This window comes from Harpegnathos saltator, unplaced genomic scaffold (assembly GCF_003227715.2).
Source record: "Harpegnathos saltator strain DR-91 unplaced genomic scaffold, Hsal_v8.6 scaffold208, whole genome shotgun sequence".
NCBI classification, from domain to species: domain Eukaryota; kingdom Metazoa; phylum Arthropoda; class Insecta; order Hymenoptera; family Formicidae; genus Harpegnathos; species Harpegnathos saltator.
In genome coordinates this window covers 589,499-606,910 of record NW_020229993.1, presented here as the reverse complement: position 1 = coordinate 606,910, position 17,412 = coordinate 589,499, and the positions used below count along the sequence as shown (strand labels likewise).

At 35.9% G+C, this 17,412-nt stretch overlaps 1 protein-coding gene across 8 annotated transcripts in view; it reads left to right on the top strand.

The window, feature by feature from the left end:
• The window catches only part of LOC105192226 (dystrophin), a 588,349-nt gene that overhangs the window by 13,004 nt on the left and 557,933 nt on the right, over window positions 1–17,412 (top strand). For all 8 annotated transcript variants that reach the window (XM_025298139.1, XM_025298137.1, XM_025298140.1 and 5 more), the window contains exons 2-17: window positions 10,219–10,280; window positions 10,567–10,659; window positions 11,245–11,322; window positions 11,500–11,592; window positions 12,279–12,368; window positions 12,492–12,690; window positions 12,969–13,120; window positions 13,209–13,604; window positions 13,833–14,474; window positions 14,619–14,741; window positions 14,818–15,297; window positions 15,386–15,543; window positions 15,620–15,987; window positions 16,109–16,461; window positions 16,530–16,964; window positions 17,138–17,290. In XM_025298139.1, coding sequence (XP_025153924.1) covers window positions 10,219–10,280; window positions 10,567–10,659; window positions 11,245–11,322; window positions 11,500–11,592; window positions 12,279–12,368; window positions 12,492–12,690; window positions 12,969–13,120; window positions 13,209–13,604; window positions 13,833–14,474; window positions 14,619–14,741; window positions 14,818–15,297; window positions 15,386–15,543; window positions 15,620–15,987; window positions 16,109–16,461; window positions 16,530–16,964; window positions 17,138–17,290 — 3,875 coding nt within the window. The remainder of the gene's footprint in view (window positions 1–10,218; window positions 10,281–10,566; window positions 10,660–11,244; window positions 11,323–11,499; window positions 11,593–12,278; window positions 12,369–12,491; window positions 12,691–12,968; window positions 13,121–13,208; window positions 13,605–13,832; window positions 14,475–14,618; window positions 14,742–14,817; window positions 15,298–15,385; window positions 15,544–15,619; window positions 15,988–16,108; window positions 16,462–16,529; window positions 16,965–17,137; window positions 17,291–17,412) is intronic.

The following is a 17,412-nucleotide window of genomic DNA, read 5'->3' as shown; positions in this document are numbered from 1 at the left end:
ATGACGTTTACTAGCTGAGAAAAAGTGGAACCGAGCTGAGAAAGATTAACAAACGCGCAAATTTGAAAGACATATGACTTTTTATCGATCAATTGTAAGTTGAATGTCTAATTAGCGACCAAGTACACAAAATTGATTTTGTTTGAAAAATTTGACCATTTGGAGTTTTAATTGTATCAGTATGTATATCCCTAATTTATGGAAAAATTTTAATTTACTTATAATACTTTCTTAGAAATGACTGAATAACATTTAGTAATATAGCAGTTTAGTTTTATTTTTCATCGAAAGTTTAGTTTAAAATTTACCATCTACTATAATAGTCACAGAGAGATATAGCAAATAAATATATGTTATTAACTATCAACTTTTAACAGGTCAATAACTAATTTCGAACTCTCGCTTTCAATACGCTTGTAATTATGATGTTACAACATTTACTATGCACGTAGAAAAAACTATTGCCATTAAATTAAAACAAAAATATTAAGTTAAAAGAAAAATTTGGTCTCTTTTTTCTACATATAAAATATAACTTTTATAATATCATTGAAAAGAGAATAAATTCTTTGGATTATATGATAATAATGTTTTTTACTAAAATTTGTGTTAAATTATATTTTAAGACTATTATCAAAAAGATATTCTTTGTGGAAGACAATCATTATTCGAAAGGAAAAAAATAAACTGAGCGGTCGCTTTTATAGCAGTAGAATGATATTCTTTTATGTGTTTTAATTTTATTCGATACTTGTTATAATTAATAATTTATAAAATGGAATATAAATTTGGAGTAAGAACATGTTTGGGATAGATGCAGACCTGTATTAGTTAATTTATTAAAAGGAACAGATGCAATTGTTTATTTAGGGCACTATCACTAATTGGGATATTCACTTTAGCTGCTCTGTTCTCTTTGTTCGACTCGAAATGTACACGTCACGCCTCAGCGTTGGTCCCACTAACATTGCCTTAATCGAACGCATTATTTATTCGCACGGCTAATCGAAGTGTGAAATGGGGCCACATATCCGCGATAGGAAATTTATCTCGACAATCGACATCCGAGGTAATTGCTGCACGCGAGAGCGAAATAGGAACCGGCGCCATCCGCCGTAGAGAGCCATCGCCGCTTATTTCGCGTCCCATGCGAGCTCTCGATAATTTAGCGTGGTTCATCGCCGTAGTTGAAGAATCCCACGAAAAGCACGCACTGGCATTATTATTCGGTCCCATCAGTACGCTTGACCCCCGCCGAACCTCTCGCGTAGTGGTGTGCCCACGATCAGTAGGGCCAACGACACGCGCTCGGGACGTATACGTGTGACACAACACAGCGGAGAGAAGAAATGTGCCGCGCGCGTACGCTCGCAGCCGCGCTCTGTAGTGTCTGCATTGTCAGCTCGTTTAAACAATTGTTCTCTACGCGGCCGGCCGGTCGGTCGGGCGGCTTGTTTGCGAACGGTATACAAAGTGCTCCCGGCGTGCGCGCCCAGCTTGACGCCGTCGAATCGTAGGGACGCGCACCCGGGTGGCATGTTTTCGCGCGTTTCTTGATTCTTGACAGTTCTAATCTATATATGCGTGGGTTATTTCGTCGGCTTATCAGACGAAATGCCGAAAATCCTATAAATTATCGACTTAGCAGCGTGTTTAACCAGCGTCAAACTCTATCGTTTATTGTGGAACTGAATCTCAAGTAAGGGAGACCGGGGCTGTTGATACAGTTTTTTTTCATGAATTTTTTTAGCGTAAGTAACAAATGGAATATAAGCGGCATGAGAATTCTTTTAATAGCCACGTGCTTATATAACAAAAAAATTATTTTTTCGATTGAATATTTCTATTAACTTTGTCGCATCAATGAAAAATATAAGACGACTATATTTGTAACAACCTCATATGTGAGGTCAGTTGTTACAGTTATCGGGGTCAGTTGGTACAGATCTTTGTATTTTAAATAATACATTTAATGATTAGAAATAAATGAAAAATGTGCATAACATAACCATTAATATTTTGCAGATAAAGTATATATTCATGTAGCATTAATGATATAAACACAAACATATTTATCAATGATATAAACATAAAAGCATATTTGTCAATCATTTTTCAGTCTTATCTTTCTCTTTCACAAATCGCAATAACATAAAAATAAAAATATTAGTTATAAAATGTTGCATCAGTAAAGATTATAAAAACCTGACATAATTTTCACTTTTTCGTTTGAAAACAAAAATGTAAAAGAAAACGTTTAAATCTGTATGATTTAAAGTGTGCGAAATAGTAAAAAAAAATTATACGTGCTGAATTTCGCTAAAGATAAACTTATATCTCGCTAAAAATTTAACTTTGTTTTTATTACTGTTTTACGACCTTCATTTATTGTTCGAACTTACTTTTCACCCAATAAAGCTAATTCAACAAGTGTATCAGTAAGGATTGCCGATTACTTTTTTTTTCCTCCCTTTTGAAAACGTATACCTTATATACATCTACATATATAATGCGTAATTATGATATTCGAATATTTAACAAAAACGTTAAAGATGAAATTCTAATAAGATAAAATTACAATATCAATTTCTGCTGTTGGTCATAGCTGAGGTTATACTGAGGTTATTAATCTGTTCTTTTTAACTGCACTAGTGAACTAGTGCGCTTATTGAACTAGTGCGCTTACTGAACTAGTGCAGTAAATTACAATAAACAACTTACAATTACAATAAATTACAATTATAATAAACAGCCGTAACAATAGACCCCGTAGACCAGTCCCACCATATTTACATATTTCGATTATTGTATAAACAAAAATATATTTAAAGCCGTCAATATAACTAAAAATTATTACTTTTAAAATAAAGATTCTAAATAAACTGTTGCAATCATAATATAATGACCAGATTTATTAATATAACATAATATATACTTCTGATTTATTTTGCTCTTGACTATTAAAAACTAAAAATGTTTTTTTTTGTTTTTGAAAATACACTAGTTAGCCTGAAATAACTTATTACAACCTGACCACAATGTTTTTGCAGAATTACTTTTTATGCAATTTTATCGTTTGTCATTTTGCAATAATGTTAAATGTAACATTTTCTATAATTCTAGAGTATTTATTGCGATTTCTAATTTTCGATTTCTAAAATTCGAAACTTGTTATAACCGATAATGTATAAAATTTTGAGCAACACGGTATTTATGTACTATATTTCACAGTGGGGACGATTAAAATTTATTCGAGTTTCAAGGGATCTTTTTCTCTCAAAGTCGACGTATGGTCGATCGCTTATTTGCTAAATTAAGACTAGTCCGGGCGTGTTACTACAGCATTCTCAAATTTCGGTCAATAACCGTAACCTTGTGCAGAGAAAGAAAGGAATCTCTCTTCCTCCCTCTCATCCCCCTCTCCCTCCTCTTTCTCTTCTCTCCCCTCCCCCCTCTTTTTCTTCTCTCCCCTCCCCCCTCTCTCTCTCTCTCTCGTATATAAGAAGTTTACACCACGGCCTCGTGTTTGTAATGCCAAATGTGACTTTGACTTTTGTTTCGCTATAGCACGAGAGTCGTATTTAACGTCAACAAACCAAGCGAGTTTCGGACGACCACTTTTAGCGATAATTGAGCGCACAAGAATAGCTGACGAATAACGTTTGTGCGTACAATCTCTACTTAATGTCGTTGAAACGCGGTCGTCTACTTCTGCACTGTATTCGTCAGACACGAGAATCGCGTCCATTGTTAGTAGTGTGAGAAGCAGTCAGCTGCGTATTTAACGGAGCTCGTGCTGCGGCGAAGAATATGCGGCGAATTGGTCGAACGATAAGCCGTCGGCGATGGTATTTGTCTCGCGGTGGTCTTCGATCAGGCTGATTCGTTTCTCGCATGTGAGTTAGTACTTTTCGTAGCGACTGGAGATCGCGTTGAACGAAATCGATATAAAACGTTTAATTGATTTTATCGCCGGATAAATGATAAATGCTGGCATCGGCTCCTTTTCTTATCGTTTCTTAAGGTTTCTTCTTGTCCCTCCTGACGCTTCCTACTTATAACGAAGAGACGAGAACACGCCTCCGAGGGCTCCTCTTTGAACATTTTTTCGGAGGAATAATCAAGAAACCATTCGCGTGAGCCAATTAGGTGTTGATGATTCTCACAATGATGATTGTCAGTTAAAGAAGATGAGAGAGGCTTCTTGATTCTTGACATAAAGCCGCACTTCGGTAGAGAGAGGAACTAGTTGCAACCGCATCTGACTTTAGGAGTTGCCATTGAGTTGCGCTTAAATGATTTTAAAATTAGCTAGATAAGGAGGGGAAATAAGATGAAATATATAAATTTTTCTAAATTCTTCTTTGTCCTGATTATAGATGAATCCTAATGTCATTTCAGTCTCAATGTCGTCTGATACATGCAATACTAATGCGAACGTCTGCGACATAAAAATAAATATTTCAATATTTTATAATTATCGATGAATGTCATATCATTTTAGATAATTTGGTAAAAATAATATTTTTCAATTTAAAGATGAAAATAATATATTTATATTATTTAGTTAAAAATAAGTTGATATTATGATTGATGATATGATGAATAGTTGATATTAGATCTTTATCTGGATTATTATTTATATAATTTTATCCAAATAAAAGCAAATACTATCGAAGAGATAACACTCAATGCCAGTCAAAATGTTTGGTGACTTGTGGCAGTCGTAGATGTGAATTTTCATCCTTTATGCGTGCGATTGATATCCGTCCTCTGATTCTTCGATCGACCCTTCTCTTACGGATTGCAATGTCCAGTTCAATAGGCGTAAATTTCCCACGGTGGAATTTTCAAACGGCGCTACGTTCCACTGAAGTTCGAAGGGAGAAGGCATAAAAATAGTTGATCTAATCGCTCATTGGCTAAGAACTGTCCCACCGACTCTCTTGCTCTCGAGAGAAGATATTTCTACTGTATCTCTCAGTCGATAATACGTTGCAAAAAATGACACAACCTTGGCGACTGACACTCGAGATCTCGCCGCGACAACGATACCGCAAAACAAACCGGGTACGCCGCGGATGGCGTAATTAGCTCTAGTCTGATCATCATTAACAACGCGGGGCGTGTAATCGTCCTCCGATCGGCACGTTTCTTTTCCTGAACCACCCGAGATATCAATGTATCGTCTGTTTTATAGTTCGCAAGAACGATCGTCTCGCGTTGAGCAGGCATTTAATGGATGAACACTACAAAAGACTCGAGAACCACTGTCCAACAGAAGGAATCATCATTCATTCTGAATGTGAAAGTAACTTAGAATCGGTGTTCTTTCTTTCTTGGGTTCTTTCTTTTTTGAATATAGAGAACTATAGGTGCTGCTTATGAAAATAACATTTATAACATAAGTTATAAAGATCAACGCGAACGAGAATAGTATTCTTCCGTACTTCTCTTTAAAAATCACTTTTTAGGAATAAAACATTTTTTAATGAATTTTCTAAAATTTTTTTTTCTAGATTTTTTAGAATAAATTAAATTATAAAAATGGATATTGAAGAAAGTATCTCTCTTCCTCTCTCTCTCTCTCTTTTTTTATCTATCTATCCATCTATATACTTATTCCTAACATTCTAATTTTTGACAATTTTATGTTTTTGAATTTTGAATTTAAAATTTTTGTTAAATATTCGAAATGCGCTTAATTTTCGATGAGAGAGAGAGAGAGAGAGAGAAAGAGGGTGAGATCATTAACCCGGGGAAATTAAATCGTAAAATGCAACTTACATAAAAAGCTGATCTCTGAAAAATTCAATTCTATCGTTCTTGCAGCTGAAAAGAGGAGAGGATACGTTGAAGAGCATTTAACGAAGTTTAGCGGTAGTTTCAGATGGCTTGCACTGTTTCTCCGACAATGTGTTATCGATGTGTTAACGGTATTACGTGTTTCGAATCTGTGGTTCGTTCAACCCTTGCGATCGTCTCGTCAGTTGTGTAATGTGGTTGCAGCCTATTAATGATGCAATGCAATAAACGATGACTGTGCCAAATGCGCGTTACTTATTTGCATCTGTCTAGATCATAAAGTATGAATTCCTCGATGAAACCACAAATGGGATATTTTCCTTGGGGAAGCTCATTCTGTTCCAGAGATTCAACAAGTTTGTCTCAACTTTTGTTTTGATTACTATCTTTCAAGATTTTTTGCTTTAATAATACAAAATCCAAAGGACTGTTGAAGAGCATAATTAACTGAAGACGAGATTTAGACTTGTAGAGTTTTTCCAAAATTATATTACGAGAAGTACTTGAAATGGAAGTTGTAAAGCTTGCGCACGTAGCATCGAGATTCGATTTTCTGCAATTGAATGTTTTCTCGAATCGCGCGACCATACGTGCTAATTTATAATTGGGTGAAGTATGTATAGACACGGGTCTTCTGTTTGCTCAATGCCAGTATGCTACCGTTTACACTGACTGCTTTGAAAGAAAACGAGCGGATGTGCATGCGTAAACAGAGTCGTTTGTAGACCAAATTAAGTCTTGACAAATATTTTCTGTTCAGTTTGATATAAAGTACGCTTTTTGTCAAACTAAAATAACAATGCCTTATAGTTGATTCTGGAAAAGAAAAGTAAATATCTCGATTTTGATTTATGGATAAATCGAGTTAGATATTATTCTTTTAACGTTACTTTAGTATTTTATTGGTTCTTTTAACATTATTTTAGTATTTTATTGAGATACCTTTCTTATAAGAATACACAGAACAACAATATTATAAATTTCTGTAAAATTATAAATATCTTACATTGTTTATTATTTTAAATACAGTGTTTATAAATATCATGATTTCGATTATATATTCAATTTAGTATTAAGTATACAATATTTTAAATGCATAAATCATTCATTTATTTGCGATAATCGTCTCATTTAAATTCAATTATCTATACGCGCATAGCCGATAAATAATAATGAGTCGAATTAATAATTAATTGAAATCGCCGATATATCTTAACTGACATAATAATTCATTCTCTCGTCATTTATTGTTCGTCGTTCATCGTTTCGTTCATTTAATCATTCGTATCTACTTAACGATCACGTAAGACCCTCCGGCGAAATAATTATTCATGCTAAATTCCGATACGTACGTGAACGTTGTTCTTCTGTACATTCCCGATTGTCGCAGAGACAGGAAATCGTTATATACACGATTCAGTTCTCGGTGCCGTGCGATAAGATCCTTTGACAGGAGATGTACGGCATTCGCAGGGGAAAGAAACCGTCGGATCGTAAAAGAACTCGCTGCACCATATTCGGAAGCGCTACATTTTCGCAGGGCTGGACAACGGTATCTCACCGCCCTGCGAATGGAATCGTAATCCCGCGTCTTCTCCGATAAATATCGACTATCGCTAATGTGAATTACCGATGACGGTTGTCGAAATTTTAAACGCACTTTGTCGTTTGCGATTTTTATCGCAACCATCTTATACAAAGTCCAGATCTTTTTGGCTCATTATTAATCGACTTATCTCCTTTAATTTTTCAAAGGCTCGAATAATGAATGGATTAAGATAAGCGGCGCGTTATCCTCTTATCGTCTTTTTGACGACGATCTCGTTAATCTCTATCTAATGATAAAGTGGCTATCCTCTCAATGGTCCTAAAGCTATCGTGAGGTAAAAGCTTGAACGCGGCTGATGCCAGCACGAGCGGGAGAGAGAGAGAAAGAGGAGGGGGGGGAGCGGGTTGGGAGAAATCGAGTGAGAAAGAAAGACTGTGTCTTACGCGTGTTGATGTTACGGCTTACTTCACACTAAGTCCGTGATCGCCATTTGCGATTTCTTTCTGCTTGCGCGCTCTTCACGTAACTGCGTTTCCTGAACGATAAGTATATATATATAAGTCTCATTCATTCATTCACCGATCTAACAACGTTTGTCGATTAGTGTGTTTTCCTCGAGACTCAAGCCAGAGTGTATGAGTATGGGGGAGGGGGAATTCTGAACGAGGAGTCGATCTTTTCAGCTGACAAGTGCAAGGATGTCGCGTCCATTCCACAAAGTGAGCTTTCCATGTTCTTTGTTGGTTGACATAAAAGGCTCACGTTAAAAGTACGCGGGTTTCTTTCTGCGCGAGTGTTCCGATCCATCGGAAAATTTGATAGATAGCATATATCCTGAGGATTTTTTGCATAGTCGAGGATAGCGCGGAAAATGCAGAGAGAGAGAGAGAGAGAGAGAGAGTGAATAACTGGGAAGCAAGCTACTATCGACAAAGTCTTTCTTCATGGCTTTCCAAGGCGGTCACGAGTTCTTTCTATGTGGCGCTAATTTAATATGCAGCGATGCAGCACGAGCGCACGTCTCGCTCGTCTAAATATAATCGCGCAGAACGCGTTAGCGTGCGTGGAAGGATGTTTTGCGAAGTGCGCGCGCGCAGGAGTGGCCATCGGAGATTTCGCGGTTTTCGCATATTTCAGCAAACATTGAAACGCATAAAAGCTGACATCACCTATCCTTTTTCTATTCTTATCTACATGCTGCTTTTATAAGCTGGTTGCATCATTAATATGAATAGCATGTGAAATCAGCATGCTTAATCTGTGATTCTACGTAATGGACGATGACGATAACGACAATGGCGACGATGTTACTGTTGTTCTCGAATGCTTGACGATAGAGTGAACAGGTACTTGCTGTATTCGTAAGTTTCTGTCCGGTTGACCTAAATTTCGAGTTTACTGCTTCAGTCACCGAGGTCAACTGGTGTCAACACGATAGACGATGAGCCGCCGTCGTTGCTGCGTAGGCAATGATTCTACGCGTGGGGGTGAAACCTTAGATCAACGATTGTTGTTCTACTTAATGTGTTATAAATTGCGAAATTATCTTAACTACTATTGGAACGCGTAACGAATAACCGGAGAGCAGTGTGACGCTTCTTTTTAATTGAGATAAATTTCTAGGTTAGATTAGCTCTCTCTCTCTCTCTCTCTCTCTCTCTCTCTCTCTCTTTCTCTGTTTTTCTCTTTCTTCTCTAGACACGTGGAAATAAAACAATGCGTGACGTCTCATGTGTTTATCTCATATTTAATAGTTACGGACCATTACGGAGCATAATAATTTTAATATATTAATTTATACTATTCTATGAACTTGTTATAAAAAAAAACTTCAGAATGATACATCCGTACATCTATCTGAATTCATCATAAGTATTAAATTTACTCAAAATATATTTTGAATCCTAGTATACACTTTATACACTTCAATCAAGAATATCAAATTGACATGAGAATATGAAATTAAGACATAAATTTAGTTTGCCTTTGAAAAGAGAATAAATTCTTTTCTCGAGTACATGATAGTGAGATTTCCTAAAATTTGTGATAAATATATTTTAAGGCTACTATAAAAAAAATAACTGGAAAGTTTAATATTTTTCTTTGCGTGCGAAGGCTGTTGTGCCAATCTGTGTTGATTGGTCCCTGCACGCCTGACGTCATGTTGCAAGATCTGAATATATGCGATTATATACTACATGTATGTTCTCTGGAGAATTTAGGTCGGACGCATCATATCTAAGCACTCATGCATAGTGATTGTTAGTTAACTGCAAAATTTAGAATTATGTTTTTATCGGTTTACTCGGTCGTTGTGCCACAAACTGTTACTTATTTCTTAACCTTACATTTAATCTTTTGACGCGTGTCAAGTACCCATGAGTGTGTCAAACTGTCAGACGCAATTCTAGATCGTGCATAAATCTCTTTCGACTCTCGATGACCAATCCGATTCAAACATGGCGTTTCGATTACCACGATTTAACTTCCGGGACATGTTCACAGATCGCGCGTTTGCATACATTTAGAGCGCGCAATACCTTCGGGTCAGCGTTTCCCGCTTTTCGATGACTGTAATGTACTTAGAAATCTCCAGCGTGTATTAAAAGACTGAAATTCCGGGAAAATGTTCGTGAGATACAATAATACCCACTCGGGAGGCAAACCAGTTCGTAAGTTTGTGCTCGGTTATAATATCATATTATCAGATATAGAAACATACGCGGTTATAATCCTGACACAGATTCGATTTAAATTTTGATCCTACCTAAGTCGAATCAGTCGTCGTTGCTCTTAAATATTTCAAACCTTCTCAGCGAACGTTGTGCTCAATTAATTATTCACGATGAACGATAATGTTGCAGATGAGCGCGAGGATGTGCAGAAGAAGACGTTTGCCAAATGGATAAATTCGCAATTGCTCAAGGTAAGTCCATTCCTGATTCAGTACTACCGTTCTACTCGTCATCGCCATTGAGTTATTCCGCTAGGTTATGGTATAAAAACTCGCGAAAACTTTCGCTTTCTGCGAAGAACTTTCTGCGCGCGCGCGCACGCGCGCGATGCAACGAGTATACTTGTTATTTATCGTAAGTTTTACGTTCGTTATCAGGATCTCAGGCCGCGATGCATATAACAGAGTCGTCTGAAAGACGCATCCTGCGAGGAAGAATGCTGCGAGGCGGACGTCTAATTTGTCTTTCTTTTCGTAGAATCATCATGATCCGATCACCGATCTGTTCGTCGACCTACGAGATGGCAATCGCCTGCTGTCCCTCTTGGAAGTACTTACTTCGAAGACTTACGTAAGTATAATGCGCTTATCGTTCGTGCGCCGCTGCATCGTTAAAAAAAAATCCGGCGACGCACTGATCCGTGATTTGGTCGGCGAGGGAGATTTTTCTTTTCCCGTGTCGGAGCGATACGGCCATCCAAGAGAGAAAGGGAGAACGCTGCTTAAGTAACGATTGTGTCTCTCGCAGATAGTCGTTCATTAGAACGCAACTTTCATAACCGTGTGCGAGAGCGCGAGATTCCCAATAAAATCGTTCTCAAAAGCATCTCGCGTCAGCGCGTTCACGTACCGTCATGCCGTCACGTGGAATTGCCACGGAGCAGGTGCACGTGCATAGGCAGTATTTGCATAAGACCGCAGCCGATTATGAATGCGCGTGGTACAGACGCAAGAATGTTGTTCCATTCGCGAGATGTATACCGCGCGCATTTGCATCGCCCCATGCAGGTGTCCGCTTTCATCGTTGAAATTTATTTCATGCAATGCCAGACGCAGAATTAGACGGATCCAAAGATTATGTACTGAAAATAAGTCACGCGAACTTTAGAGATCTTCTCTTTTCTTAAGAAGGGGAAATACATGTATTGCTTTACAGAAAAGGGAGCGTGGTCGGATGCGAGTGCATCATCTTAATAATGTTAACAAGGCATTGCAGATCCTTGAGCAAAATAACGTGAGTATGCAACTACCAATATTTGTGTCACATTAATAGTTTGATTTTGTGTAGTAGTTAAATATTGACTGAGACATGAAATAAATCTATTGACGTTACACATAATAATCTAAGATAGTAATAATTGAAGCTTCTTACGTGATACTTACACTTATATTGTGTTATGTAATGTTTTAGGTGAAACTTGTCAATATTAGTAGCAACGATATTGTCGACGGTAACCCGAAATTGACACTCGGTCTGGTGTGGAGTATTATTCTACATTGGCAAGTAAGTCAAATAACATTGTTCGAATATTGGATTTTGTAAATTATCAAAGATCAGATTTATATGCGTATTTTAAAGTTTTATGATACAGAGTTATAATATTAGTAGTTGCAGCTTTGAAGATAATGTTTATAATTTTCTAATTTTGAGCCACAGGCTGCTATTGGCAAGAGAAACATCGTGTATAAAATAAATCTTGAGAGTAACATATCTTTGCCATATCGAATAATTGATCGTCCATATAACAATGTTCCAATTAGTCATGTGGAAACTAATTTGTGCGATAGTATAGATTCAATTTCCAAATTTAAAAATTATTGGAGACTTTTTGAACGTAGTAAACATAATAAGTTGAACGAGGATGACCTAAAAATGATCTCAGTCCAATAATATTAAAGGAATTAATGACGCTTTATACAACAATAGTAAGAATTAAATATATAATTAACTCAATTTAGATTTCTAATAGGATAAAACAACAGACGAACAATATATATATATATATATATATATAACAATATATATATATAAATTCATATAAATGTTATCCTTATTTTATGAGAAATAAAAATAATAAACATTTTATAAATAAAAATATTTTTAGTTAGTCCTAATATGATCCCTGTTTTAACCTAATTAATAATTTGTCTATCATTATTATTTTTTTTATTATTGTGTTTTAATAATAGGTGCATTATCATCTAAAAGACTTGATGACAGAATTACAACAAACCAATCTAGAAAAAACGCTTCTTGCTTGGTGCCGTCAAAATTCGCAGGTAACCGCGTTATAACAGCCATATTATCATAGCCATATATATCAGCCATATATTCATTCAAAAAAATATATAAAGTCAATAAATTACAGATGAAATTATTTATATCGTGTGCTTTTTTTGTAGAATTATCCTGGTGTAGATATTAAAAATTTTACAACGTCTTGGTCGGATGGATTAGCATTTAATGCGATTTTACATAAGTGGAAACCTCATCTGTTTGACTTTAATAATATCGCGCGTAAACATCCAAATGCCAGATTGGACCATGCTTTTCGGCTCGCGCAGGAACATCTCAATATCGAACGCCTGTTGGATCCCGAAGGTAATTTAATTTCAAATATTACATATAATATTAATTACATCTTTTTTCTCGCACGTCCCATATTTGAAATATATATTTTGAACTTATTGAATATAATTTTTATATTATATTTTTATTACATGTAATTAAATCATATATATATTAGATAAAATATCGTAGATATGGAATATATTAAATTTTTCTTGTGTTTTAATAATTATTACAAATAATAATAATTATTAAAAAATTGTCAATAATTTGTTGAACGACATTTACTTATCATATATCTTATTTTGCAGACGTCAATACTTCTGTACCAGATAAAAAATCTATCATGATGTATGTTACGTGTCTCTTCCAATCGTTACCGCATTCCGGAGATGATATTGGTGAATTAGATCTTTCAATTGCAAGTGACAGTACCAGCCCAGTTACAACACCAGGGACAGAAGTACGCACTTCAGTAGTTCAGCGAATATGCGACAAGTAACATGTCCTGTATATTTCTATATCAGCTATGTATGAAAATTAATTTGCAGCCTACTTTGTCCTTCGGTAATTTTGGAATGCCAGCCTCCCGTCCAATGAGCTTAGCTACAAATGTTTCCGTCGAACTCGGTGGTTATCAAGTCGCCCTCGAGGATGTCCTAACGTGGCTTTTGGAGGCGGAAGACAAATTGAATCATGCCATTGAGCCAGGCTCAACTCTAGACATATTGAAACAACAATTCCACGAGCATGAAACCTTCTTGATGGAGCTATCTGGTCACCAGGACGGGGTAGGGACTGTTCTAGAGGAAGGTGCAAGATTGTTAGCTGAAGGCGGATTGCATAAAGATGAGGAGCATGAAGTTCGCGTGCAAATGTCGTTATTGAATTCTCGATGGGAAGGATTACGAATGCGCGCCATGGAGAGACAAAGCAGTATTCACGAGGTACAGATATTTCGCGCGCTCATGGAAATAATACATTTTTATATCTAGTATTCATAATACCGAAGTTTAATTTTGTATTACGAACTTGACGTTAAATCATATATTTATAAAATAACCCTATTTATATGCACATAGTTTGCGTGTTGGACATCTCTGAAATTCCATGTTTGCAATTAAACGTTAATCATACTTTATGAACGCATTGTTCTAATATGTTACCGTTTTTAGGTCTTGATGCAAATGCAACAGGCTCAGTTAGATGCGCTGCGACAATGGTTGACAAAAACGGAAGATCGGATTTCTCTGATGGCAGCAACCGAATTAAACCCGTCTGCTCTCGACGAACAGATGAAACATTTAAACGAATTAGAACAAGATATTCAGGCGCAGCAGGACGTTGTTAATGGCATGAGAAATATGATAGTGGTAGTAGACGAAGAAAATTCCGAGGCAGTGTATGCTCAAATGGAAGATCAATTATCCGCCCTCGGCGAACGCTGGAGTCACATTTGTCAATGGAAAGAGGAACGGCGCCAGCGGTTGGAGTCTGTTTCGACGCTTTGGCACAGTGTCACCGACGACTACAAGAAGTTGGTAGCGTGGTTGAACGAAACGGAAATTACATTAAAGCAAATGGAAGCTAATCCGGCATCCGAAATTGGTGAGGTGTTAGACCGAATAAAAAGACTGCAAGTTCTGAAGGCGGAAATGGATTTCAATGAGAAGAAATTAACGTCTCTGCAAGAATCAATTCAAGATTTGGATGGCCATGGTTCGTCTCCGGAGTGTATGAATATTTTAGAGAAGATTGAAAACTTGCAGGATCGATGGGAAGCTGTAGGACAAATTATGGAAGTTCAAACTCAAAGGGTATAAGACTTATAATTTATAATAATTTGTAGAATATACTAGTATTAATAAATAATATTTTGTGAAATATATAAGTTTTGGCGAAAATATATATATCTTGCTCCTTGATGATGTTTGCAACTCATTTTTATCGTATTATATTAGATAACAAATTCCGGATTTGAATTTGACTTAATGTCCGAAGATAGCACAACAACTGTTAAGGGAAATGAATGGATGTCTGAGACGGTAACGAGTATAGCATATAAAGAAGAGATTGCTGCAACAGTATGTATATTTTATACATTCGTTTTTAACATTTACTTTGGTTTTGATGTGCTTATCAGTTATTCTTTTTTTCCAGTCAACACCACATAGTGATTCAAAAAAAAGGCGAGTTGATAGTACCATTAAACATGAATTTGAATCGGCTTTACTTCATCTGTATAAATGGCTAGATTACGTCGACTTAGAAATTGGTCGTTCAGAAGGGGTATTCGATGAGTTAAGCGTGGAAGAGAAGAAAGTAGTTTATGAGGATACTCTCATAGACATGGAATCGCACAAGAATGAGTACGATAAAGTTCTTGAAATCGGTCAGCAACTTATCGAAGAGTTAAGAAATGCAAATGAATCCACTGAAGAAGAAGAATCCAAGATTAAAAACATACAAAATTGTTGGATGGCGACGAATACTCGTTTGCAGGATATAAAAAGGCGTATCGATTACTTGGAAGAAGTGAAGAAATTCCGCACTGAATTGGCTAGTTTAAATTTGATGTTGGAAAGTTACACCAAATGGTTCGATATGAATAAAGGAAACAATCAGATAGAACCGTTTAGAGTAAGTTGAGGAATATTGATTATATATACATATATGTACATTATCAAAAATCTGTTATATAATTTTAATATTAAAACATTTGGTTCAGGTTAAAATGAAATCAATGAAGTCCCACGACGAGCGTATTAAAAGAATGCTTGAAAAAGCTAGTGAATTGTCACTGAGCCAGGTTTCAACTGCAGAAAGCAGTAATATTGATGCAGATATAAAAATGTTTTCCATTAATTGGAATAAATTGTATACGACGTAAGTATCGCTGTGAACATGTGCATATAGTTATATTGTATCGTTTAATACAATACATGTATAATGATGTTCTTAGGTTATCGGAGCGATTAACCGAAGTAAATAACGCCATCGATCGAACACCACCTAAGAAGTATACCGAGGCAGTTTCTAATCTAACATTGTTTATTAATAATGTGGAAGGTGTCTTATTGTCACAGCATATAATTATGTCTGACGAGAAAGCTATGGAAGAGCAAATGAATAAATTCAGAGATATACAAAGCTCATTAAAACAACAGGAGGAAATTTTTAAATACATTAATTCCACTGGACAAGATCTGATAGCGAAAATTGATAATGATATTTCGGCACAACGGTTTAAAGATGAATTGCAGGACCTCAATACCAAATGGAGTGATATACCTATTATTTTGGAAGAGAAACAACAAAGTCTTATAAAAAGTAAGTAAAATGTTAATATATGCACACAATATGAGAAATAAATTTCTTATTTTGATAATATAAATTGAAGAAAATTGATTTATTATTAACTATTAATATAGTGCAATATGACTCATTTTAGATATTACAACTGTACAAGCTTTCAATAATGAACTTTCGGCATTAGAATCTTGGTTGAAAAAATCGTCATTATTCCTAGAGGATTTATCTAAAGACAACGTCACAGATAATGTTGAGAGAACGGAACATAAATTAGAGCAAATACGCTCTTTTTCGCAAGAGATGGATAAAACAAAGCCGCAAATGGAAGTATTTCGAACATCGACAAATAGAATACTTGAGAAATCTGAAGCTAATTTTGCAAGTTTGTTAAGCAGTAAATTGGAAGACGTAACATATAAATGGGCCGCTGTCGTTAACGAGGCTAAAGATCTAAGCGACAAATATGAGAGTGCTTTAAAGAAGAATGATGATGTGAGTACGAAAACTTTACAAGAACAATACAAATGGCTTTTGTTATTTAATGGCACTTTTTCTGTTAGATTATTAATGGTATAGAAGATTTCACAAAATGGCTGTCAAGCCTGGAAAAAGATATACCAGTAGAATCACGAATAACGTCTTCAGTCGAGCTTTTCCAAGTTCGGGGTCGATACCAAGCACTGAAAGACAAAGTTGACAAACGAGTGGAAGAATTTCGAAATCTCAACGAAATGGGAAATGATAAATTATTAAGTTCGGAGGGATCGTCTGTGCAAGAGCTCGGTAGACGGTTCACCTACTTGAATGCGCGATGGACTGACGTTACAGATCGTATATACGAGCGCTACAGACATTTACAAAATGCTAGTCATGAGTATGGAGAATTCCGGGCTTTGGTTGCACAGGAAAGCGACTGGTTAGACAAGTTAGATAAAAGATTGAAGAAATCACCCAAAGCTGCTGCGGATGCAGAAGAAATCTCAGAAGAACTCGACGTGAGTAATATTTTTAGTTTGGTAGTAATGATTTAATTTGGCAACGACAACGGTTTTATAAGAGATTTTACAATTTAGAAGAAGTAAACTCATAACATAATATGTTTCATAACTTCTAAAAGAGTGCATATATATAACAACTTTTCTCAAAGAATTTATGTACGTTATTCAAGGATTTAGAAAATTATATACGAAATCATTCGGAATCCAGACTCGAGAAGATTCAAGAAATTGGCAAACAACTTATCGACAGCAATATCATGACTCATTCCATTGAAACGGACGTGGAGGGATTAACGAATCGATGGGAAAACTTAAACAAACAGGTATATGTGTGTGTGTGTGTGTGTGTGTGTGTGTGTGTGTGTGTGTATACTACATGTTTGTCACTAATACAAAGTATATAATTATACTAATATGTATGTATGTATATATATATATATATATG